Below are 24,538 nucleotides of genomic sequence, written 5' to 3'. Positions count from 1 at the left end.
CATTAAAAAATAGCATGCTATAATATGCTATAATATACTATAATATTCTTACCAACCAATTAAAAACTCTTTTTCTTTCTGAAGGTTTGCCCTGAGGTATTTCAAGGACACGTCTCCAGTCTTTCAGAGGCTCTTCCTAGAGAGTTCAGATGCAAATCCAGTCCGGTATGGGCGCAGGCGGATGAAACTTCGGGACCTAATGGAAGCAGCTTACAAGTTTCTGCAGCAAGAGCAGTCTGTGTTCCGGGACCTCTGGGACTGGAGTGTGTGTGTCCCACTCCTCAGGAGCCACGACACGTTGGTCCGCTGGTACGTAGCTGGTGGACTGTCCTGTTCTTCTAGTATGGAGACAGTTGCAGGACGCTGGAGTTGTGTGCCTGAGGAGGAAAAGGAAACCATTTAAAATACGTTGTTTTTGTTCTGGTGCCTTTGGGGTTTTTTCTCCCTTTCATGTGTCATTTCAGAGGGAAATCAGATGATATGAGTGGAATTCCATTGTTCTTATGTTCCATCAAGTGAATTCACTGTGCCCGATTTGTGATTTCTACCTTTCCCTGTGTTAAATTCCGTAAGATTTCCTTTTCAGGTGTTCAGTTGGCTAGTATCAGGTGTTCAGTTGGCTAGTAAATTTTCTTTATTCTTTAGACTCTGCTGCAGATCCTGAGTTTATATACTTTGGTTTTCTCCAGGTTCACAGCCAATTGTCTTGCTTTGGTCACCTGTATGAATGAAGAGCACAAGTTATCATTCCTTAAGAAGATTTTTAATAGTGAAGAACTGATCCATTTCAGGTTAAGGTAAGCAAGAGCATTCCTAGAGATGTCAGTGTGGCTTTACTGGGCATTAGAGCCATTGATGAGCTCCTCATTCCCTCAGGTTACTTGAGGAGGCCCAGCTGCAGGACTTGGAGAAGGCCTTGGTGTTGGCCAATCCAGACACACCCCTTTGGCGGAAGGACAAGGAGCTGCAGTACTCAACAGGACACCTTGTTTCGGCAGACCTCTCCTCCAGGGTCACTGCTGTCTGTGGTGTGGTGTTGCCAGGGCAACCGCCAGCCCCCGAAGAGCAGGTACGTTGACATCAGTGGTGGGTTTGCCCTCTTCCACCTAAACACCGAGTGTGTATTTTTCCTTGGCTGGGCTTTGGGTTTTATGTGTGAGCAAAATTGAATTTGCCAAATTACTGTTCCACTTAGAGAAGTATTCAGGGATAGAGTAGAGAATTCATCCAGGACCCTTGTCTCTGATAGTCCCATTGTCCCTGTTTAGTGTGGAATTAGAAATCGTGATGATTCCTGTGCATCAGGCTCTTAACTTGAGCAAAACTCCTCCATATATGACTTGTTTACTTGCTTCAGCAGCTGTTTGAAGTTGGATGGCACAAACCGTGATGCCATATTTATATAAAACTAAGGCAGAATGGGGCTTCTCAGGTGGCACTAGTGGTAAAGAACCCACCTGCCAATGCATGCGACTTAAGACATGTGGGTTCGATCCTTGGGTGGGGAAGATCCCCTGGAGAAGGGTATGGCAACCCACTCCAGTTTTGTTGCTTGGAGAATTCCCATGGACAAAGGAACTTGGTAGGCTATGGTTGATAGGGTGGCAAAGAGTCAGACACCAATGAAGCTTCTTACCACAAGGCAGAGTGACTTGCCCAGGGCCCTTGGGCTGCCCTTTGGCAGAGATAGGGCTTGGCCCAGGTATTATTGCCAGCAGCCTCTTCCTGTCAGAATATTCTCTGCCTATGGTGTGGGAGGCCTGCATCTGCAGTGAACTTGTCCCCTGCCATAGTAAATGACCTTTCCAAGAAAGTGGCTCCATACTACACTTTGGAAAGGCCACTCTGTTTTTCCCCAGCAGTCTTTAGTCAGTTCATCAGATTTACCTAGTTTTCTCCCGGGAACAAGTTCTGGGTCATTGCTTGACTATCAGTTTGTGCCTGGGAAGTACAATGAAAAGGATTAGTATAAAATAGATAGAAAAAAGTGCACCTCTTGAGTGTACAGCTGCATGATAATTCATAAACTAGATATATCTGTTGCCAGTACTGAGACAGCAGTATTTCCAAAGCCCCTGGTATTTCCCTATGGTCAGGTAGACTTCCCCACCCCTCTTTAACCACTCTCCTAATGTAGACAGGGGATGAGATGGTTGGATGGCATCACTGACTCAGTGAACAGGAGTTTGAGCAAACTCCAGGAGATAGTGAAGGACAGGGAGGCCTGGTGTGCTGCAGTCCATGGAGTCGCAGAGTTAGGACATGACTTAGTGAGTGAACAACAAACAACAACAACATAGGTTAGGTTTGGAGCATTAGCACTTTAACACAGGGAAGGATTCGGGTTGGGGTGGGCTTGATAGTGGATGTCAGTGGCAGAGCACTGGGGCAGAAGTGCAGCCTGGAGCTACAGCCTAGCCTGCTTAGTTGCTGAGGGTAACAGCTCCGCAAAAAGTTCTGCAGCTTCCAGCCCTGAATCTCGTTTTGTCCTCACATATCTTTAGGGGACAAGCTCTGTTTGAGAAGTTACCATTCCTTAAAAGGTCATAATCATTGCACTCTTCCAAGAGATCCTTTTTTCTGTGTCAGTAGGTAGATTATTATTCAATTTTTTAAAAGTTGTAAAATGAATGTAATCTTCACCATCTTTTAAATTTGTAAGTGTACTCCTTAGTATTGTTGAGTATATTTACATTGTTGCACAAACAAGCTCCAGAACTTTTCATTTTATAAAACTGATATTACCCATTAAACATATAGGGTGTGTTATGATTATGATGATTATTTTACTTTTTGTTATGGAAAATGTTAAACATATTCCAGAGTAGAAATAGTAGTATAATAAATTCACATGTCATTCAGCTTCAGTAATTATGAATTCATGGTCAGTTATGTTGCATTTGTATTTCTGAACACTCCTCACACCGTATTATTTTGAAGCAACTCCCAGATACCACGTTATTTCTTAATTAAATATTAATTAAATTATTATAATTTATTGTATTATATATCACAATATATAATTATTATCATAATATAAAAATATCCTTAAATAGGCATGCCTTGCTTTATTGCTCTCATGAATGTTGCATGGTTTTTTGTTTGTTTTATTTTTTATAAACTGAAGGATTGTGGCTTGAGCAAGTCTCTTGGTGCCATTTTCCCAACAGCATTTGCTCACTTAATGTTTCTCTGGCACATTTTGGTAATTCTTGCAATATTTAAAACTGTTTAATTACTATTATATTTGTTATGGTGATCTGTGACTGATGATCTTTGCTACTGTTGCAAAGATTTCGATTCAGTGAAGTCTCAGATGATGGTTAGCATTCTTAGCAATAAAATGTGTTTTAAATGAAGGTATGTTCATTGTGTTTTAGACATAAAACTATTGCACACTTAATGGACTAGAGTTTAGTGTAAACATAACTTTTATATGCACTAGGAAACCGAATTTTGTGCGACTTGGTTTATTATGATATTTGTTTTATTGCTGTGGTTTGGAATTCAACCTGCAAAATCTTTGCGGTATGCCTGTAGTTTAGTGTATGTGTGTGTATTTCTGTTATGCAGGCTATATAGTGGATGTATAGTACTGGGAACTTTATTCAGTGATTAACCGTAATGGAAAAGAGAATAAAAGAATGTATATATGTGTAGTTGAATCACTTTGCTGTATAGCTAAATTAACACAACATTGTTAATCAACTATACTTCAATAAAATTAAAAAAAAATAAATCCCTGGTATTCTTTATTGTACCTGGAAAAAAATTAGTGTCTTTACTTCCGTGATTGTCTGATAAGTGTATTGTGTGCATTCTTGATTTTAGACATGAAATCCTAGAATATGGTAAGAGGAAGAAAAATGAAAATCCAGTCATGACAAATGAGATTTGCTCCCATTCGCTATGTATCAACTTTTTGCTTTCTTAAACTTTGGGAGAGGTTTTCTTATATTTGTTAGTAAGTTCCCACCCCTCTCCCTAGGATGGGAGACAGGAAAGGGAAAAAGCCAGATCCTTACTTTTGATACATAGTTGTTATTGTAGATCCTGTACTACTAATTTATTGGCAGAGGTTTATGTAAAAGTCAGTTGTTGTAGAAATTAACCTGTGCCCTTTGGTAGAAAGACTCTTCTTGATGTGCCTTTTATTTCTTACTTGTCTCCTTAGGCGAGTAGTAGGAGTTCTTCTCATGAACAGGAGCTGACCTTTAGGTCTTACGTGCTGGTCGACTCAGTGTGCAAAAATCTTCAGACCCTGGCTATCGCAGTGGCTTCTCAGAATGCTGTGTTGTTAGAAGGACCAATTGGATGTGGCAAAACTTCCTTAGTTGAACATTTAGCTGCAATGACAGGTAGAAGGAAGCCTTCTCAACTTCTCAAAGTCCAACTTGGAGATCAGACTGACAGTAAGGTAACTAAGAAATGGCAGATTTGGGTGGGTGAACATACTTTGAATATTTGCTTTAAAATATTGTTTTTGCTAAGAAACTGTCATTAACTGATATTCCTCCTGACAGAAGGGATCATGCTGTAAAACCTCAGGTGCCCATTATAACCCTGTAGAAGTTTAATGGAACTAATCTTAGGATGTGGCACTGGCACCTCAGGTGTGTGGTTTCAGTAAGTCCTTCATCTTCTTTCTGCAGATGCTGTTGGGAATGTATCGCTGTACAGACGTCCCAGGGGAGTTTGTGTGGCAGCCTGGGACCTTGACACAGGCAGCCACCAAGGGACACTGGATCCTCCTGGAGGACATTGACTACGCGCCCTTGGACGTGGTACGTCACCTCCGCAGTAACTCTCTAATTTCTCGTCTTCAGATTGTGTTAATAGTGATGCTGGAGCCTTATTTAAACAACACAGGTTATTTCATTAGAGATGATGGTATGTTGATTATCCACCTAATCTATTTGAGTTCTTGGATTACCAGGCTGATCTCTTGTTTGATAGAAAATCAGTAAAATTCTGCTTGTACTGTTTCCTTTAATAGTTGAATGTGTGATCAGTTTCGCAGTATATTTTTTTCCTCCTTTAGTTGAAAATGTGATCAGTATCACAGGCTTTCTAAGAATAGGCTCGGTGGGAAACATCTTATGCATGTTACGGATACATTGAGAACTTTGAAGCCCACTCCCCAGCTGTGGCATCTGTAGAGCAGTGAGCTGAGGGCACAGGAAGGAAGAGATGACGTTATAAGCACCTGCTTGTCTTTGTTCAATTAAGGAAAATAAACTGGATGTGTATTTCTGACTTTTTAAAAAGATACTTTTCTATGTATATGAAATTTAGCTATGGAGGCAGTCCATGTTTCTTCTGTATTCTGTGAACGATGACATCCCCCCCACCACCACCCAACTCCCACCCTAAAATGTATTGCAAAATGAAAAAAATCTTTCTGTGGGCAGATTTTCCCAAGACTGGTTTTAGTTTTCTTTAACGTGAACCTTAAAGCTACCTCTATATGGACCTTACCCTCTTGGATTAGAGAAAGAGGAGACAGGCAGGAGGGAGAAGGAGAGGTGGGGAAGGTCTTTGGGTTTAGGGAGATATGAAGGGGAAGGGGTGGCTATAAATATGTGTGTCTTTTGACACATGCATATTTTAGAGTCTGAGGTAAAGATGTAATGGGGTTATTGGCCTAGTGCTACCCCTGGGTTCTAGATTTTAATGCCAAGTCTTATAGGGCTGGAACTTAGTTTTCTTGATAAGCCCAGAGCCAGGGACGACTCCTACCAAGGAGACTTTACAGTGAACTGAATTATAAATTACAAGGCCAACTTAAAAGTATTTGTTGAGTCTTAGCCCTTTCTAATGCTCTCTTTCCTGGACAAATTTTTTTAGACCTCAGGATACCTGAGAAGTCATTAGGATTATGAATCATAGAATTTGAGCCAAAAAAGTTAGATGAACATAAGGGATTTTCCATTCAGGTCATGATGAAGCATAGGCGTCTGTCCCTGTCCCATTGCTAAGTACGTTCTTTGATAACCAAGTCCAGATTCAAGACCAAACTGTTGCTTTCTGTCTTGTTCTTACTTGTCATTACTTGGGTCATGTCTAGTACAGCAGAAAATTCTTTAAGTTCCATTTTGTGTTCCATTCCCCTTTTGTTACTACATTTGATTCCAGAGGGTGTGTTTATTCAGTTGATTATGTTTAAACTTAACGTTATAGTAAAGTTGTGTTTACTCAAAAATACACTTTCCCCTTGATTATTATTTTGTTATTTCCAGAACTCAGCTAGTAGTGAACCCATTACTATTTCAAGGTAGCTTTTATAGATCTCATTCAGGATTGTTGTCTTTTGTTTCAAGTTTCATTGTTACCTTGGAGTTGCCCCTCTATTAATTTCCCTTTCTACTCCTAGCCATGTATGAATTAATTATGCTTAATAAAATTATGTTGATATTTTAGAACCCTCTTTCTTGGCTCTTTGTTCTTCAAAACTTCGTCCTTAAACTCCCATCCCCTACATTCATATGTCTAGTCCATACTTTTCTCAGAAAATCTCTACTTAGATTCCGTAGTGGGTGCAGGTTTAGGATATTCAAAATGGACCTTGTCTGCTGTTTTCCCAGAACAACCTTTCCTGGCATGTAATAGCTAAGCCAGAACTTCGCTGTCTCCTTCCTCTCGTCTCCCAATCACTCAGTCTGATGCTGCTTAGCGCTTTTTCCTTATCTCTTACTCTGTTCCCCTTGGCGTGCTGCCTTAGCACAGGGCTTCTTTTTTTTTCTTTCTTATTTCTTTCTTTTTTTTTTTTTTTAATTTTATTTATTTTTAAAATTTACATAATTGTATTAGTTTTGCCAAATATCAAAATGAATCTGCCACAGGTATACTTGTGTTCCCCATCCTGAACCCTCCTCCCTCCTCCCTCCCCATTCCATCCCTCTGGGTCGTCCCAGTGCACCAGCCCCAAGCATCCAGTATCGTGCATCGAACCTGGACTGGCAACTCGTTTCATACATGATATTTTACATGTTTCAATGCCATTCTCCCAAATCTTCCCACCCTCTCCCTCTCTCACAGAGTCCATAAGACTGCTTCTTGTTTTTGTCTCTATCTAATCTATCTTGCCATCTTGCCTTTGTTACCTGACTGATATGTTTTTTCACTTCTTTCCATCCAGGCTGGCTTTCTTTCAGTTTATCTTCCATATTGTTGTACAGTTCATTTTCTAAAATGTAAAATAAAGCTTTTTTCTCCTGAATAAAATCCTCTGAACCACTCTCATGAAAAAGTTCCAGCTTCTTAGCTCAGCACAGAAGGGCTCTTATCCTCTGTCTTGTAAGCCTAGTATTTTTTCACTACTTCATGTGCACATTCTGCCCTAACCATCACAGAATCTTCTCAGGCCGCACTCTTAGGCATGTATGTTTTTATTCATTTTAATATTTTTGCCTAGAGTGATTGTACCATTCCTTTCCCACCAAACCGGACTAATTCCTGTTCAACTTTAAGACTCAGTGAATGCATTACCTCTAGGGTGGCTTCACTGCCTTGCTTCTAATCTGCTCCACACTCATCGACAGCCTGTCTTCACATGGTGTTTTGTTCATCGCTTGGGGTCACACCAGTTAGGCTGTGCGGTAGTTTGCCAGCTACCTCCCATCAGACGCTGGGCTGTAATGCCTCAGTCGTGTCTGGAGTTCTAGTGTCTTGCTTGATTCTGGTCCATAGTAGGCACCCAGTGAATGTTGAACAAGTAAGTCGCTCTGCTGGAGTGTAGTTGACTCCAGTATTCCCACCTGCTTTGACCCCAGTTTATTCTGTAAGAAGTAGGGTTTCCTTTAAGTATGTGTTTGTCATTTGGTTAGAGGGCTGGTTTTGTGTTTTGTTTTTGCTACTTCTGTCTTTATAGCTTTGTCCCTGGAATTTTGTGATTTAGGTTTCTGTGCTGATCCCTCTCTTGGAGAATGGAGAGCTCTTGATTCCTGGCCGAGGTGACTATGTGAAGGTGGCTCCTGGATTTCAGTTCTTTGCAACCAGGAGGTATGTCCTATTAACCCTTTTGTCTCCACGATGGAGCCTCTTGCTCTTGAGTCCACATGCTAGAGTGCTGAGTACACAAGTCCAGGAATAGAGTTCTCTGGGCCTTTAAACAAGGTTAGTTGGAATAGATCCAACCTTCTCATTCCTGACTGTTTTTCATGGAGATAATTAATTTAGAAAATAAAAGTTTTGTTTTTTTTCACTTAGAAATAAGTAACCAGTCTTAAAAAAAACTTGTTTTCATATTTTTAAACATAATCAGAAATGACAGTTGTCAGATAGCCCTGGGTTTGAATCCTGACACTGACTCTTTGTACGTGTATGTACCTTGCTTGGCTGATTCTGATGGAACCAATAATGCCTGCTTTACAACTTGGTGTAAGTTGTAAAGTTTAGGTGAAATGACTTGCACTAAAGACCTGTCACATGGTGGAGTGCCCAACCATAATAATGATGGCGCTGACGCAAATGAAGCCATGTAGACGTCAAGCAGCTTAAAAAAATAAATTGAAGATAAGCATCAACAAAGGAATAAAACCTAAAGAAACTTATGTTTATGTCCTTATCTACATTTTAAAATAATGTGAAGGCAGTGGCTTATTTCCTACTACCTGACTACCTGTTCAGTTTCTCCAAGATCTTAAAATGCCCAAGAGGGAAATTAATGCTACACTGTGTTTAGTGATTATGTTAGTGTTTACTGCACCTCTGAACATTCACTCCCAGATGGAATGCAGAGCTGCTCTAACCGTCTTCAAGGAGCACCTTGCTAGACCCTGATAGTTTTAATAGAACCTGTTTTGATTCACAGTGATAGTGAAGTTCTTTTCTGGAAAGTCCTGAGACATCACACAAGGATGTCACACCAACTTCAGTTCGTTTCCTGGTTTTACCATTTGTAGTCAGAGTTGAGTGAGCAAGAAACATTTTTCTTTCTCTTCCTTATGGTTCTTGCTTGCAGTTAGAGGAAAATATCACTGTTCCCTCAGAGCAGTTGTTATGAGGATTAAATTAATGGCTTAAGTATAAGCCTGTGGCTTGCCCAGAATATGTTTTCAATGAATATTCCTTCCCTTCTGGGTATTTTAAATAGTTTTAGGTACTGTAGCTTTTGGTAAATAAGCAGTGAACTTATTTTTAGTGCTATGGGTCTTGGTTTGTTTTCTTATTCCTGAAGTTACATCTTAATGAAAAGAAACATGTTTTTGAGATCAAAATGCCTAATAGGACTGTTCGCAGTAATTTGAAAATAACTTGGTTAAAGCCCTATTACTCTCCCCAGGAAAATAGTCAAAGCTGAGTCAGTGGCAGCATTTCATTGCCATCCTCCCTGTAAGCCTAGCATAATAAGTGTCTTGACACTAGAAGGAATTGTGAATTTTATTCAGATGTGAAACAGTGTATAGCAAAGGATAACCAGGGGCATAATTCAAGATTAAAACATAGGAATTTTGTGTGACTCTGCTTTTCATTTTGTAATACAGACTGTTGAGCTGTGGAGGAAATTGGTATCGACCGCTAAATAGTCATGCTACTCTGCTAGACAAATACTGGACCAAAATTCACCTGGATAATATGGATAAGGCAGAACTAAATGAGGTATGTGATTATTTGGAAGTATCAGTGATTTTCTTTTTTACTTTTCACTTATATTACAAGTTTCAGTGTTGTGTTGGTTTCTACTATACAAAGAAGTGAATCAGCTCTGTTGTTGTTTAGTTGCTAAGTCGTGTTCAGCTTTTTGCAACCCCATGGACTGTAGCCACTAGTCTCTTCTAGGTCCATGGGATTTCCCAGGCAAGAATCATGGAATGGGTTGCCATTTTCTTTTTCAAGGGATCTTCCCAACCCAGGGATCAAACCCACATGGCAGGCAGATTCTTTACCACTGAGCTGCCAGAGAATTCCTATTTTAAAAGTTTTAAAAAACTCAAAATGGATTAAAGAAACTATAAAACTCCTAGAGGAGAGCACAGGCAAAACACTCTCTGACATAAATCAAAGCAGGATCCTCTATGACCCACCTCCCAGAATATTGGAAATAAAAGCAAAAATAAACAAATGGGACCTAATTAACCTTAAAAGCTTCTGCACAACAAAGGAAACTATAAGCAAGGTGAAAAGACAGCCTTCAGAATGGGAGAAAATAATAGCAAATGAAGCAACTGACAAACAACTAATCTCAAAAATATACAAGCAACTCCTACAGCTCAACTCCAGAAAAATAAATGACCCAATCAAAAAATGGGCCAAAGAACTAAATAGACATTTCTCCAAAGAAGACATACAGATGGCTAACAAACACATGAAAAGATGCTCAACATCACTCATTATCAGAGAAATGCAAATCAAAACCACTATGAGGTACCATTTCACGCCAGTCAGAATGGCTGCGATCCAAAAGTCTACAAGTAATAAATGCTGGAGAGGGTGTGGAGAAAAGGGAACCCTCTTACACTGTTGGTGGGAATGCAAACTAGTACAGCCACTATGGAGAATAGTGTGGAGACTCCTTAAAAAACTGGAAATAGAACCGCCTTATGATCCAGCAATCCCACTGCTGGGCATACACACCAAATCCATATCATAAATATTATAATATTATGGCCACCAAGTATTAATACTGCACAACATTCTTCATAGTTGTTGAAGTGAATTGGACTAGATCTTTTGCTTTCTAAATTCTACTGCCTGATAAAAACTACTTTTTATCAGGACTCTAACACTAGCTCCTTTTGCTGTGTTCTGCTTTTAAAAACAGCTTTTGTTTCCTTTCCCACTAAACTGTTTCATTTCTGCTTTTGGCTGAGAAATGACTTAATGATGGTACTACAATTGTCTTTAAAACGATTGGAGTACATAGTATTTGAAGTGCATGGGCTTTGGATGCCCATTTTGTTTGAGATGTCTTTCCCATCAAGCTTCTGTACCCAAAGCTGTGTGATAGGTCGTGAGATTGCCAGATAACAGTTCTGGGCAGGAGGAAGTCATAGTCTTTGGGGGGTTGGAGGTAATGGGTGAAGGTGGAAGTTTTTACACTTGCTCAAGATGACAGATCTCCTAGAGAAATTCATTCTTGGTGTGCTTTTAAAAATCACTTTGCTGCTAATTTTTTTTTTTCTTTTTTTCTCCTCTGTCAGGTTCTTCAAAATAGATATCCCAGCTTATCAGCAGCAACCGATCACCTGCTTGATATTTATTTCCAGCTTATTGGAGAGAAGCATCACTGTCTGAGTGAAAGTTCTGTTGGAGGGGAACAGGTGCCAGGGGAGGTTCCAGAAGCAAGACAAGAAAACAAGAGACTAAGCCTTGAGGGAAGAGAATTGTCTCTCAGGTATTGGGCTAAACACTGTTGGGTTGGTATTTTAAAAATTGCTTCTCTCAGAAGTTCTTAGCAGCTCAAACTGAATGGTTACAAGAAGTCTGATTTTGGAATTAGGTGTTCTCAGTCTCTAATCTGTTTGAGATCTATAGTTACTGAATGGGAAGGCTTATGAAGATAATATTATGTTAGCTTTAAAAAATAACTTTTTTCTTACAGTTTTATTGAGCTATAACTGATAACTCTGTATAAGTTTATGGCATATAGGATAATGATTACATGCATATGAAATGATGACTACAAGTTGAGTGAACCTCCATCATCTCACAGATACTAAGTTAAATAGTAAAAATCAATTTTTTTCTTGTGATAATGTAACAACTTTTTATATATAACATTCTGCTGCTGCTGCTAAGTCGCTTCAGTTGTGTCCGACTCTGAGCGACCCCATAGACGGCAGTCCACCAGGCTCCCCCATCCCTGGGATTCTCCAGGCAAGAACACTGGAGTGGGTTGCCATTTCCTTCTCCAATGCGTGAAAGTGAAGTCTCTTAGTCATGTCCAACTCCTAGCGACCCCATGGACTGCAGCCTACCAGGTTCCTCCGTCCATGGGATTTGCCAAGCAAGAGTACTGGAGTGGGTTGCCATTGCCTTCTCCCCATATATAACATACAGCAGTGTTAATTATACTTATTATGCTGTACATTGCATCCCTAGGAATTATAATTGGAAGTTTAACAAATAACTCTAGAAGTTGCAAATAGTGGAAAAAGTTGGAAAACTACTGACATAGTTTTTTCACTGGATGTCCTTTTGGGACAAATGGGGTCGTAAATAAGATTTTTGGGTTTTGCTATATATAGTAAATTCTCTTCCTTTGAGCTACATTTGCAGTGGTTGACTTGCTCTTTGAGAAGTGAGAATTGGGAATGGGCAGCTCCCCTTAAGTTTGCTCTGAGAGTTAATTGCTCCTATCTCTTGCTACCTTGTCTGGTATGGATGGGGGAGAAATGAATTATAGGTTGCTTCCTGATAGAGGTAAGAAAAGGATCCACTTATACTTTTTCCTGACTTAACACTGTTTATATTCAGTTGCCAGAAAAAGGGAGAGTCTTTGTGGTCAGACATTCCAAGACCTAAGTAAACTCTGATACCTTTGGTATCTTTGACCTGTGTTTTTTTATTTCTAACCTTTTTTTTTTTTTTTTAAAGGGATCTACTTAATTGGTGTAATAGGATTGCCCACAGCTTTGACAGTCTGTCTTCATCAGCATCGTTAAATATTTTTCAAGAGGTAAGATATAGTCTTCCTGCTTGTTTTCTCTGTACTCTGCAAGGCTGCTAATTTCCACTGTTGTTTTCTGTCTCTTGACTATTATCAGAAAGTTTTTCTATGGTGTAGGTACTGTGTATATCCTTAGCTAGTTAAAACTGAACTAAAGTTGTCTTAGAGCTAAGTGAGCATGATAAATGTTTTGTGGCTCTTGAAATGGGTTACCCCTGATTTCAAATAAGTCTAGTGTGAAATAGAGTAAAACAGAAGCTGAAATTAAAGCTTAAATGAAAGGAAAAAATCTCCCAGGTGGTAATACTATTGTAAAACAAAAAGAGTTTCTAAGATGTTTAGTATTAATTTCTATGAATAATTTCTTAGTCTATTTGACAGATTTGTATTTGTCTGATCCCACCACTTGCCCCAGCACGGCCTTTTTAACTTTAGTCCAGAGAAATGTATGTGGGTTATAAAGTCTGTTCTTGTATGCTGGGCTGGGGGGAAAGTGTGTTGTGCAAGAGGGAAGCGCTGTTGAATTACAGCTCTGCCATATTCTATAAGATCATGGTTAAGAATAAAAGTGGTACTGCCTGAAGATCTTTGGGCTCTTAAAACATTGACCCGTTTTGACTATAAAGTGTTACTGTGTCTGTCAGCTAGGATTGAGGAAAGGATAGTGACCTGTTTTGGTGAGTAGTGTCTCTGGTGAAGTTGCTTTGAGTAGAAAGAACCCTGATTCAGAGCACACACTTAATCAAGCCAGACCCTGAAGTGCTGTGTGTCAGTCCTTTAATCTCCTCCTGTCCAGTGAAATTTCCTTCCCGTCCTCCTACATTTTTCATCTTCCTACAGATAATCTTGTTTTGTACTTTTAAAATAAAACTGGCAAGGGGAGGATCTTCTTTAGTCTCTATTTTAGAATGTTATAGTGTGTGTGTGTGTGTGTGTGTGTGAGAGAGAGAGAGATTGACAGCCCATAAAATTCACTCTTTTAAGGTGTACAATTCAGTGTATTTTAGTGTATTTACAGAATTATGCCACATCACCACTAAGTAATTCTAGAACATTTTCATCACCTCAAAAAGAAACCTTGTAATCATCAACCATCATGCCTATTTTTCTTCTCTCTGCAGCCTCTGACAATCACTAATCTACCTCCTGTTTATAGATTTGCTTATTCTGGACATTTCATATAAATGAAATCATACTTTAGGTGACCCTTTTATCTTTCACTCAGCATATTCTCTTGGTTAATCCATGTTGTAGCATGTATTGATATACCACATTTTGTTTATTCGCTCATACGTTAATGGATATTTGGGTTGTTTTCACCTGTTGTGAATAATGCTGCTGTGAACATTTGTGTACAAGTATTTTATTAATATGGGCTTCCCTGGTGGCTCAGTGGTCAAGAATCTGTGTGCCAGTGCGGGAGACACGGGTTCGATCCTTGGGGCGGGAAGATGCCCTGGAGAAGGAAGTGGCAGTCCATTCTAGTACTCTTTCCTGGGAAATCCCATGGACAGAGGAGCCTGCTGGGCTGTAGTCCATGAGGTCACAAAAGAATTGGACACTACTTAGCGACTAAACAACAACAACATTTTTTAATAAAGAAGTAAAAATGAGAAAATATGGGAAAACAAAATGGTAAAAAATATTCTCCCATTCAGAGATTCCCCTGTACTATTAATACATTGGTATATCTCCTTGTACATCTTTGTCTATGCGTATGGAATTAAGAACTCTTTTACTGTATTAGAGCCATGCCCACCAGCCCCTCATAAAAACCCCACACTACCTTGTTGAAGAGATCAGACCAGTTGTTTTACAGAACGTTTCACCTTTTGGCTTTATCTGGTTGCTGCTTCTCTATTTTGACACCAAATGGTGTCTTACAATTCAGTCCAGTTCTGATACTGACTACCTGGAGTTAGTGTAGACCACACAGGTTCAGGGACTCAGTCCTCCACAAGACCATCCCACTTTGGACTCCAGCCGCAAGTATTGGAGGCCCACCCACACTTAGGACCAATCAGCTGTAAATTCAGGGGTTCCTACAAACTTCTCAGGTACAGTGATTGTCTCATAGAATTCTTTGGAAGCTCTGTACTTACTGTATGGGTTACAGTTTTATTATTAAAAATACTGCTCAAGGATCCTCTATGACCCACCTCCCAGAATTTTGGAAATAAAAGCAAAAATAAACAAATGGGACCTAATTAACCTTAAAAGCTTCTGCACATCAAAGGAAACTATTAGCAAGGTGAAAAGACAGCCTTCAGAATGGGAGAAAATAATAGCAAATGAAGCAACTGACAAACAACTAATCTCAAAAATATACAAGCAACTCCTACAGCTCAATTCCAGAAAAATAAATGAGCCAATCAAAAAATGGGCCAAAGAACTAAATAGACATTTCTCCAAAGAAGACATACAGATGGCTAACAAGCACATGAAAAGATGCTCAACATCACTCATTATCAGAGAAATGCAAATCAAAACCACTATGAGGTACCATTTCACACCAGTCAGAATGGCTGCGATCCAAAAGTCTACAAGTAATAAATGCTGGAGAGGGTGTGGAGAAAAGGGAACCCTCTTACACTGTTGGTGGGAATGCAAACTAGTACAGCCACTATGGAGAACAGTGTGGAGACTCCTTAAAAAACTGGAAATAGAACCGCCTTATGATCCAGCAATTCCACTGCTGGGCATACACACTGAGGAAACCAGAAGGGAAAGAGACATGTGTACCCCAATGTTCATCGCAGCACTGTTTATAATAGCCAGGACATGGAAGCAACCTAGATGTCCATCAGCAGATGAATGGATAAGAAAGCTGTGGTACATATACACAATGGAGTATTACTCAGCCATTAAAAAGAATACATTTGAATCAGTTCTAATGAGGTGGATGAAACTGGAGCCTATTATACAGAGTGAAGTAAGCCAGAAAGAAAAACACCAATACAGTATACTAACGCATATATATGGAATTTAGAAAGATGGTAACAATAACCCTGTGTACGAGACAGCAAAAGAGACACTGATGTATAGAACAGTCTTATGGACTCTGTGAGAGAGGGAGAGGGTGGGAAGATTTGGGAGAATGGCATTGAAACATGTAAAATATCATATATGAAACAAGTCTCCAGTCCAGGTTCGATGCACGATACTGGATGCTTGGGGCTGGTGCACTGGGACGACCCAGAGGGATGGTATGGGGAGGGAGGAGGGAGGAGGGTTCAGGGTGGGGAACACATGTATACCTGTGGCGGATTCATTTTGATATTTGGCAAAACTAATACAATTATGTAAATTTTAAAAATAAAATAAAATTAAAAAAAAATTAAATTAAAAAAATACTGCTCAGAAACAGTCAAAGGGACACATAGGGCAAGACTTCAGGAATCTGAACACAGGCACACCTTTGGAGGCAGGGTGTGCCAGCTTCATCATACATCGTGTTGTCTGCCAGCCCCTCCACCCTCTCCAAGTGTTGGGGATGGAAGTTTCAGTTCTCCTGTTCGTGCTTGGTCTTTCTGGCCTGGCCATTTCCCCTGATAAACTAAGTAAGGGCTCATCTGGAGTTACCTTGCTTAGCATAATAAACCCAGTAGGGCCCATGAGGACTCTAGTGAATAACAGAAAACACTCCTTAGACCTGGTGATTCAGAATTTTTGAAAGGCTGTGTAGGAATTAGGAACAAACACTAGATAAATCCTTATTACAGCAGAAGACATATGTCTTGGCTTCTCAGTAGCGGCTAAGTACTGGGTTAGGGTAATGACAGTATTCCTTGATTGCACACCAAGAATTTCCCTTTACAGCTCAGATGTAATCTTTTGGTGTTATCTCCACTGTCTGAGAATCATTTTCTACTACAGAATCTACACTACTACCCAGGGATTAATGCGAATTGCTATTTTTGCCTGAATTTTACATTTGCAAACTCAGGGCTGTGTGTGTGTGTTTTCCTAATTAACCAATATTTTGGTAATAAAGCCTTAACATTTTTGGTGTCCTGTCTCCATTGTGGTAACATCTTTAAGTCTAGGGTTGGTACCTTATTTGTACTCTCCTTTATAGTCTTTCTTGCAGAAATGTTCCTGCTAGATTTTATGTTCCTTCCTTTTGTGGCCTGGACTGCAGTGCTCTGTCATTAATGTATTATTTAAGAAGTCAGTTGCTATTTACCTTGGTTATTTTAATAGGCCCTGGACTGTTTCACAGCAATGCTTTCTAAGCAGACAAGCAAACTGAAAATGGCAGAAGTCATTGGAAGCAAATTGAACGTTTCGAAGAAAAAGGTATGTAGTGCTATTTCTACTTCCCTCTTGAAAGGAAGTTTACTTGCTGGTCTCTGGCCCTTACCTAGAAAAGCTTTTGCAAAGTTGGTAGTTTCATTGCTGCCTCTCATGGACATAAAACTCACTGTCTCTTGGATAAGTAGTTCTCTCTGTGGTCCACATTCTTAAAGTGAGCTGCCTTGTGTTCTTTCTCATATGCGCGCCTTATTTTCCAGTGTTTAAGGAGCATGTTATTATGTATGTTCTGGATTCAGGACTGGAACCATGTCTTAGCAATTATTTTAATAAGCCTTCATGTTTCCAAAGCTTCAGTTAAGTTTGGTCGCTTAGTCGTGTCTGACTCTTTGTGACCCCACGGGCTGCAGCACGCCAGGCTTCCCTCTCCATCACCAACTCCCAGAGCTTGCTCAAACTCATATCCATTGAGTCAGTGATGCCATCCAATCATCTCATCCTCTGTTGTCCCCTTCTCCTTCCACCTTCAATCTTCCCAGCATCAGGGTCTTTTCTGGTGAGTCAGTTCTTCGCATCAGGTAGACAAATATTGGAGTTTCAGCTTCAGCCTCAGTCCTTCCAATGAATGTTCAGGACTGATTTCCTTTAGGATATACTGGTTGGATATCCTTGCTGTTCAAGGGACTCTCAAGAGTCTTGTCCAACACCACAGTTCAGAAGCATCATTTCTTCGGTGCTCAGCTTTCTTTCTAGTCCAACTCTCACACCCATACGTGACTACTGGAAAAACCATAGCTTTGACTAGACAGACCTTTGTTGGCAAAGTAATGTCTCTGCTTATTAATATGCTGTCTAGGTTGATAATACCTTTTCTTCCAAGGAGCAAACGTTTTTTAATTTCATGGCTGCAGTCACCCTCTGCAGTCATTTTAGACCCCCCAAAAATAAAGTCTGTCACTGTTACCATTGTTTCCTTCTGTTTGCCATGAAGTGATTTGACTGGATGCCATGACCTTAGTTTTTTGAATGTTGAGTTTTAAGCCAACTTTTTCACTCTCCTCTTTTCACTTTCATCAAGAGGCTCTTTAGTTCTTTGCTTTCTGCCATAAAGGTGGTGTCATATGCATATCCGAGGTTATTGATATTTCTCCCAGCAGTCTTGATTTCAGCTTGTGCTTCATCCAGCCCAGCATTTCGCAAGATGTACTCTGTATGTAAGTTAAATAAATAGGGTGACAATATGCAGCCTTGACGTACTCCTTTCCCAATTTGGAACCAGTCTGTTGTTCCATGTCCAGTTCTAATTGTTGCTTCTTGACTTGCATACAGATTTCTCAGGAGGCAGGTCAGGTGGTCTGGTATTCCCATCTCTTGAAGAATTTTCCACAGTTTGTTGTGAAGAAAACATAGCTGAAGAAAAATTACTTTGATTTTTTTTAGAAGTATCTTTTAGGAGTGTAGCTTTTCTTGACTGTTCACTTTAGGTAGATAGAGGCTTATTTGAAAGAATAAATTGTAGTGTTAGGGAACATTCATAATCAATGTTTTTAAAAACAGAAACTTGGAAAATATTTTAAAATAAAATTAAATGCTAACTTGCCTATCTAGGAAGCCAAAAGTGCTTCTAGAGGGGGCACAGTAAGCCTCATGATTTAAGTGTTTGAAGAGTATGCAGAATTTTACTCAGGTAAATCTTTTCCCCTCCCATAGGTGGAATTCTTCTGTCAACTTTACAAACCAGAAATTGTGATCAACGAGCTTGATGTGCAAGTGGGTCGAGTGCGGCTTCTCCGAAAACAAAGCGAGGCTGTCCACATACAGAGGTAATCAGGGTTCCAAGCTGAGCTGAGCACTGTGGGGTCATTGGGAACTTGGCGCAAGGAGCATTTGGTCCTGACCCTTTTCTCTGAGTAAAACCCATGTCTGAACTGTGATCTCTCCAGTGTGCTAGACTGGTAAGGAGCAGTGACTTCCCAAAACGTGTCCTGTGAAACTGGATATTAGGAGCTGGAGGGTGGTGATGAGGGTGCTTGGGGATTTGGGACCAGCAAAGATGTATCTTTGATTTTATTCATTGTAATTTATTTATTCAGTGAAGTAAGCATCACTTGGAAGGCAGGCTTGGTCCTAAATTAGTCTGTTAATTCCTTGAAGGCTGAAATTGTATAAGTTTCTGATACCTAGTTACCATTTACTAAATATTTGCTGTATTCCTAACATTGTGCTAAGTGCTGTTTTGCATGTTTCTGCATGTGGTTATAGTAATCCTATGAATTAATGTGTTTATTAGCGCCCTAGGACTCACCTCACAAATTAACCATAAACTTGATTCATGTATCCATGCATGCTAAGTCGCTTTAGTCATGTCCGACTCTTTTCAACCCCATGGACTATAGCCTGCCAGGCTCCTTTATCCATGGGGTTCTCCAGACAAGAATACTGGAGTAGGTTGCCACTTCCTTCTCCAGGGAATCCTCCCGACCCAGGGACCAAACCTGGGTCTCTTGTGTCTCCTGCTTTGACATGTGGGTTCTGTACCACTAGGGCCATAAACTTGATGGTTTGCCCATAAACTTGATGGTTTGCCATAAACATTTCTTCTCAGTTCTGGAGGCTGGAAGGCTGAAATCCAGGTGCTGGCAGGGCCACGTTCCCTCTGAAGGCTCTTGCCTCTTCCTGGCTTCCGATGGCATGCACTAGTCCTTGGTGTTCCTTACCTTGTAGCTGCTTCAGTTCAGTCTCTGACTCCATTGTCTTATGGCCTTCTTCCCTGTGTGTCTTTTTTGTGTCTCTAAATTTCTCTTTCTATATGAGAACACGGGCCATTGGATTTAAGACCAGCCCTTAAGTCCAATACAGTATGATTTTTATCTTATTCCTGTAAAGACCTTTTTCCCAAATAAGGTCACATTCACAGCTACTGGGCGGACATGAATTTGTGGAGGACTTACTGCAACTAGTAAGTGTTGTTGTCCAGATTGTACAGGTTAGGAAACCAAGGCTAAGAGAGGTTAAGTAATTTGCCCAGGATGACATAGGTAGTACAGATGTTTTGTCTTGTCGGTGATTTGAATTTCTAGAGCCTAGTGAAGTACTAGGTATGTAAATGCTCCATGTTTATAGAATGAATTCTGCAATTCTTATGTTGTGAGCTAGCCCATACAATGTGAAGACAGTCCTTTCTTGAATTGTCTTGTTTGTCGAGTCTGATTCCTCAGAACAATGCTAAGAGAAGCTTGCAGCTTGTCTCTCCAACTGCTTACGTACTTTCACCTCCCCAGGGAGAAGTTCACCTTTGCTGCTACAAGGCCATCCTCTGTTCTTATCGAACAGCTTGCGGTATGTGTCAGCAAAGGGGAGCCTGTGTTGCTGGTGGGAGAAACTGGAACAGGCAAAACCTCCACAGTCCAGTATTTGGCTCACATTACAGGTAACTCCTGGAGGGGATGCACTCTGCCCTAGACAATAGATATTTCATTTCATACTGACTGCCTTTTTAAAAATTAGAGTCCAAAGAATACTGGAACTTAAAAAGTGCCACAGCTCTATTTCCCCTGGAGATAAGCACTGGAATCTTTTTCCTTGGAAACAATGTAATCTCTCCCCCTGGAAATAACTACTATTAACATGTTGGTATTAATTTTTTTCAGTTCTAATCTATGGCCTGCACATACATAGTTCTTTGGTTTTGTTTTGAAACAGATGGGATCCTTCCCTGTATTATGGTTAGTTAAGCACATTGGCCATCTTTAAAAACAGAACTGCCTCATTCCTGTTCTGATGTCTAAATTAATATTTCACACTAGATACTTATTTAGTTCTAATTCATAGACATTGACTTACTGAGGGATTTTTTTGTTGTTGTTTTCAGTTACCTGATGCTAGAGCAGTGACTCTTTTATTCTCTCTGGGTTAGGTTAAAATTTTGAACAGTCAAGATTCTGAAAGTAAAATGAGGGGTCAGAGGAAGTGCACGTTAAAAGATTTGCCTGTGCCCATGTCCGCACATTGGATCACAGTGGATATTGTCAGTCTTTACATTTTCAGAATAACTCTTTATACCGTTTTTTTCTTAAAGGCCACCGTTTGAGAGTTGTCAATATGAATCAGCAAAGTGACACTGCAGATTTGCTGGGAGGGTAAGTATGGTTTTAAACCTTTTTCTTGTTTTGTGTTCACTGCTTGAGGTAAGAAACACTTCTTTCCTATTAAGCTCAATACTAACCTTGGAAGAATGTTCAACAACTTGCCCCCTGTGCCTACCCCAGCAGGATATTTATTAGGGTTTATTAAGGGACTGTTGGGTATGTAGATGTTTCTCTTCATTTTAAAGAATTCTTGAGGTTCTTGCTCTCAGAGATCCTGCTGAGGGTGTAGGGTGGGGGCTGGAATATAAAGGTGAGTATGCAGTCAACTGTGTATCACAACAAACTGTGGAAAATTTTTAAAGAGATGGGAATACCAGAGCACCTGACCTGCCTCCTGAGAAATCTGTATACAGGTCAAGAAGTAACAGTTAGAACTGGACATGAAACAACAAACTGGTTCCAAATCGGGAAAGAAGTACGTCAAGGCTGCATACTGTCACCCTGCTTATTTAACCTATATGCAGGGTACATCATGCGAAATGCTGGGCTGGATGAAGCACAAGCTGGAATCAAGATTGCTGGGAGAAATATCAATAACCTCAGATATGCAGATGACACCACCCTTATGGCAGAAAGTGAAGAACAACTAAAGAGCCTCTTGGTGAAAGTGAAAAGAGGAGAGTGAAAAAGTTGGCTTAAAACTCAGCATTCAGAAAGCTAAGATCATGGCATCAGGTCCCATCACTTCATGGCAAATAGATGGGAAACAATGGAAACAGTGACAGACTTTATTTTTTTGGGCTCCAAAATCACTGCAGATGGTGACAGCAGCCATGAAATAAAAAAGCTTGCTCCTTGGAAGGAAAGTTATGACCATATGACAGCATATCAATAAGCAGAGATTGATAGACAGAGATTGTCTAGTCAAAGCTGTGGTTTTTCCAGTAGACATGTATGGATGTGAGAGTTGGACTATAAAGAAAGCTGAGTGCCCAAGAATTGATGCTTTTGAACTGTGGTATTGGAGAAGACTCTTGGGAGTCCCTTGAAGAGCAAGGAGATCCAACCAGTCCATCCTAAAGGAAATCAGTCCTGAATATTCATTGGAAGGACTGAGGCTGAAGCCGAAATTTCAAAACGTCTACCTGATGTGAAGCACTGACTTACTTGGAAAGACCCTGATGCTGGGAAAGATTGAAGGCGGGAGAAGGGGACGACAGAGGATGAGATGGTTGGATGGCATCACTGATTCTATGGACATGAGTTTAAGCAAGTTCTGGGAGTTGGTGATGGACAGGGAAGCCTGGTGTGCTGTAGTCCGTGGGGTCGCAAAGAGTTGGACACCACTAGCAACTGAATTGAACTGAATGCAGTTAAGTAATATTTATCTGAAGAGTATGTTCTTGAGTTATGCTGCCTTCAAGCGAGACTCTCCCGCAATTTGTTTATCTTTGAAAGGTTAAGTAGCCTCCACTTGGTTAAATGGAAAGTCACTGTGGTCAATTAAATGCTCTTCTTCCTTTTGATGTTTTTGAACATGTTAGTTTTTGAACAATTGTAATGTGTGCTGAAGGCTGTAAAACTGATAGATGCTATTGGCATACCTTCTGTTGAATGATACTGGGATCAGTCCCATTAATTCTAAACAGTTGTTTGCACAAATCTTTAAAAGCATAGAACAATAGAAGTTATTGTTCTTTTTTCTCTTTATGATGTCTACGAGAAGCTCTTTATTTACTCATTTTTTTTTAAGGACACCTTATACTGTAGCATTATTTTTACTTTTGCTCTTTCCAGTCTCTATCCTTTCCTGCTCTGGGTGGAGTGCTAGTGTGGAATCCTGCTTCCTTTTGTGCTTCTCATTTTCTTACCCTCCGGACCCTTAAATTCTCCTCTACACATACCTTGATGATGTATTTTAAATTTCTATACTGTCTTAAAATCTGTCAGCTGAGACTTAACCTCTCTTAACCACAGTTCTTCTTTTACTCTGTTTTTCCTCAGTGGTCTTTTCTACTTTGCTTTTCTATTACTTCTGTTCAGTTAATTGACAATCTCTCCTTTCCCTCGTTGTGGTACTTGCAGTGTGTTCTTAGTAATAAATGGAATTGTTATTTAACTAGTATGTCTGTTGTTGTTGTTTAGTTGCTCAGTCGTGTCCAACTCTTAGCAACCCCCTGGACTGTCACCCGCCAGGCTCCTCTGTCCATGAGATTTTCCAGGCAAGAATACTGGAGTGGGTTGCCATTTCCTTCTCCAAGTATGTCTGTACTACTGTCTGTCTCTACTCTGTATTCTGTAATGCCCTACAGTTAAGTATAGCTAACACAGATGGCATTGTTCTTATACTAATTGAACATAGGCTGTATCAGTCTCATTTAAGACTTTGTAGTGTTACATCAGCCATTGCAAATAGTGCTTTCTTCTTTAATTCCTTTTTTTTTTAATGCAAGTAGTTTTAAATGTAGGGAATACACATTGTACCCTGATGTAATTGATAATACAAAAGGCTGAAATCTGAATGTGGTAACTGGACTTTTATTTTTGGTGCTAACTTGTTAGTAAGTTAGTGTCAGTAATCAAAAGAAAACTTAGATACAATTCAGTTTTTGTATGGCTGGAAGTATGCCTTGTTTTCTGTCCTTTTGTATAACTGCAAGTGATGTGTAAATCACATCTTTTAATATATATCTTAGATGTATGAATGACTGCTTAAGAGTCTTTGTGTATACAATTTGAAGCAAAATGATTTTATTAAAAGGCAAGGATATGGAAGACAAAGGAGTGGGTAGGGAGAAGGGGTATAGAAAGCTTCATAGTTCTATTTTGGAAATGTGTGGTTAGTTTTATCTAACTATGAAACTGGTTTTATGTTTTGTATTAATGATTTGTTTATTAAACATATTTTGCATTTACCAAATACTATGGTGAAAGATAAAAGAAATTTATAGTCCTAATTAGTCTGACTTGCAAATCTGGATCCTTTTGACTGGTTTTTTGAGAAGTTGTAATTAAGGATAAATACATTTTGTAAGAGTAAGGCCTTCAAGGCCATCAGGCACTTGAGCTGCATTCCTGCAGATTGCCTGTGAGTTTTGTTTGCGTATGTACCTACTTATTTTTTTGATTAACGTTAGTGTGGAATATCTTTCCCCTCACTTTTAACTCATTTTTGTCATTCTGTTTAAAGTAGATTCTGGTAAATAACACAGAGACCTACAGGTTACCTGGGAGTAGAGCAGTAAACCAAATTCCAACAGCACTGGGCTGGAGAGAGCTTATGGGACTGTAGAAAAGAGTGGACGATACAGAGGACTTAGATGAAGCAGATAAAACCATTCCAGACAATGAAAGTCTGCACTAAATGGCAAAACACAGAACACAGGTTCACAGTGCTGGAAGTGGAGTTGGGAGGGGCAGCTTCTGCAGGAGAAACAGGTATACAGAGACACGGAGGGGTCCTTGGAGAAGTCAACAATGATGGAAAGGAGAATCGAGAGGAAAAATAAAGATCTTACAGAAATAGAAATAAAATGGCCAACCTGCATTCTCCTCTAAGCCCCTCAAGGAAGCATCACCCATGAGG

General features: G+C 39.9%; 1 protein-coding gene across 3 annotated transcripts in view; it reads left to right on the top strand.

Annotated features, from left to right (window-relative positions):
* Positions 1-24,538, top strand: part of MDN1 (midasin AAA ATPase 1) — a 140,340-nt gene that overhangs the window by 16,284 nt on the left and 99,518 nt on the right. For all 3 annotated transcript variants that reach the window (XM_045161957.1, XM_045161956.1, XM_045161955.1), the window contains exons 3-15: positions 85-309; positions 690-797; positions 877-1,069; positions 4,175-4,417; positions 4,653-4,784; positions 7,898-8,001; positions 9,486-9,600; positions 11,142-11,335; positions 12,538-12,619; positions 16,814-16,909; positions 18,575-18,687; positions 20,146-20,294; positions 20,943-21,003. In XM_045161957.1, the coding sequence (XP_045017892.1) occupies positions 85-309; positions 690-797; positions 877-1,069; positions 4,175-4,417; positions 4,653-4,784; positions 7,898-8,001; positions 9,486-9,600; positions 11,142-11,335; positions 12,538-12,619; positions 16,814-16,909; positions 18,575-18,687; positions 20,146-20,294; positions 20,943-21,003 (1,815 nt within the window). The remainder of the gene's footprint in view (positions 1-84; positions 310-689; positions 798-876; positions 1,070-4,174; positions 4,418-4,652; positions 4,785-7,897; positions 8,002-9,485; positions 9,601-11,141; positions 11,336-12,537; positions 12,620-16,813; positions 16,910-18,574; positions 18,688-20,145; positions 20,295-20,942; positions 21,004-24,538) is intronic.

The sequence above is a fragment of the Bubalus bubalis genome, chromosome 10 (genome assembly GCF_019923935.1).
Source record: "Bubalus bubalis isolate 160015118507 breed Murrah chromosome 10, NDDB_SH_1, whole genome shotgun sequence".
Taxonomy (NCBI): domain Eukaryota; kingdom Metazoa; phylum Chordata; class Mammalia; order Artiodactyla; family Bovidae; genus Bubalus; species Bubalus bubalis.
This window is presented reverse-complemented; position numbering and strand designations above follow the sequence as displayed.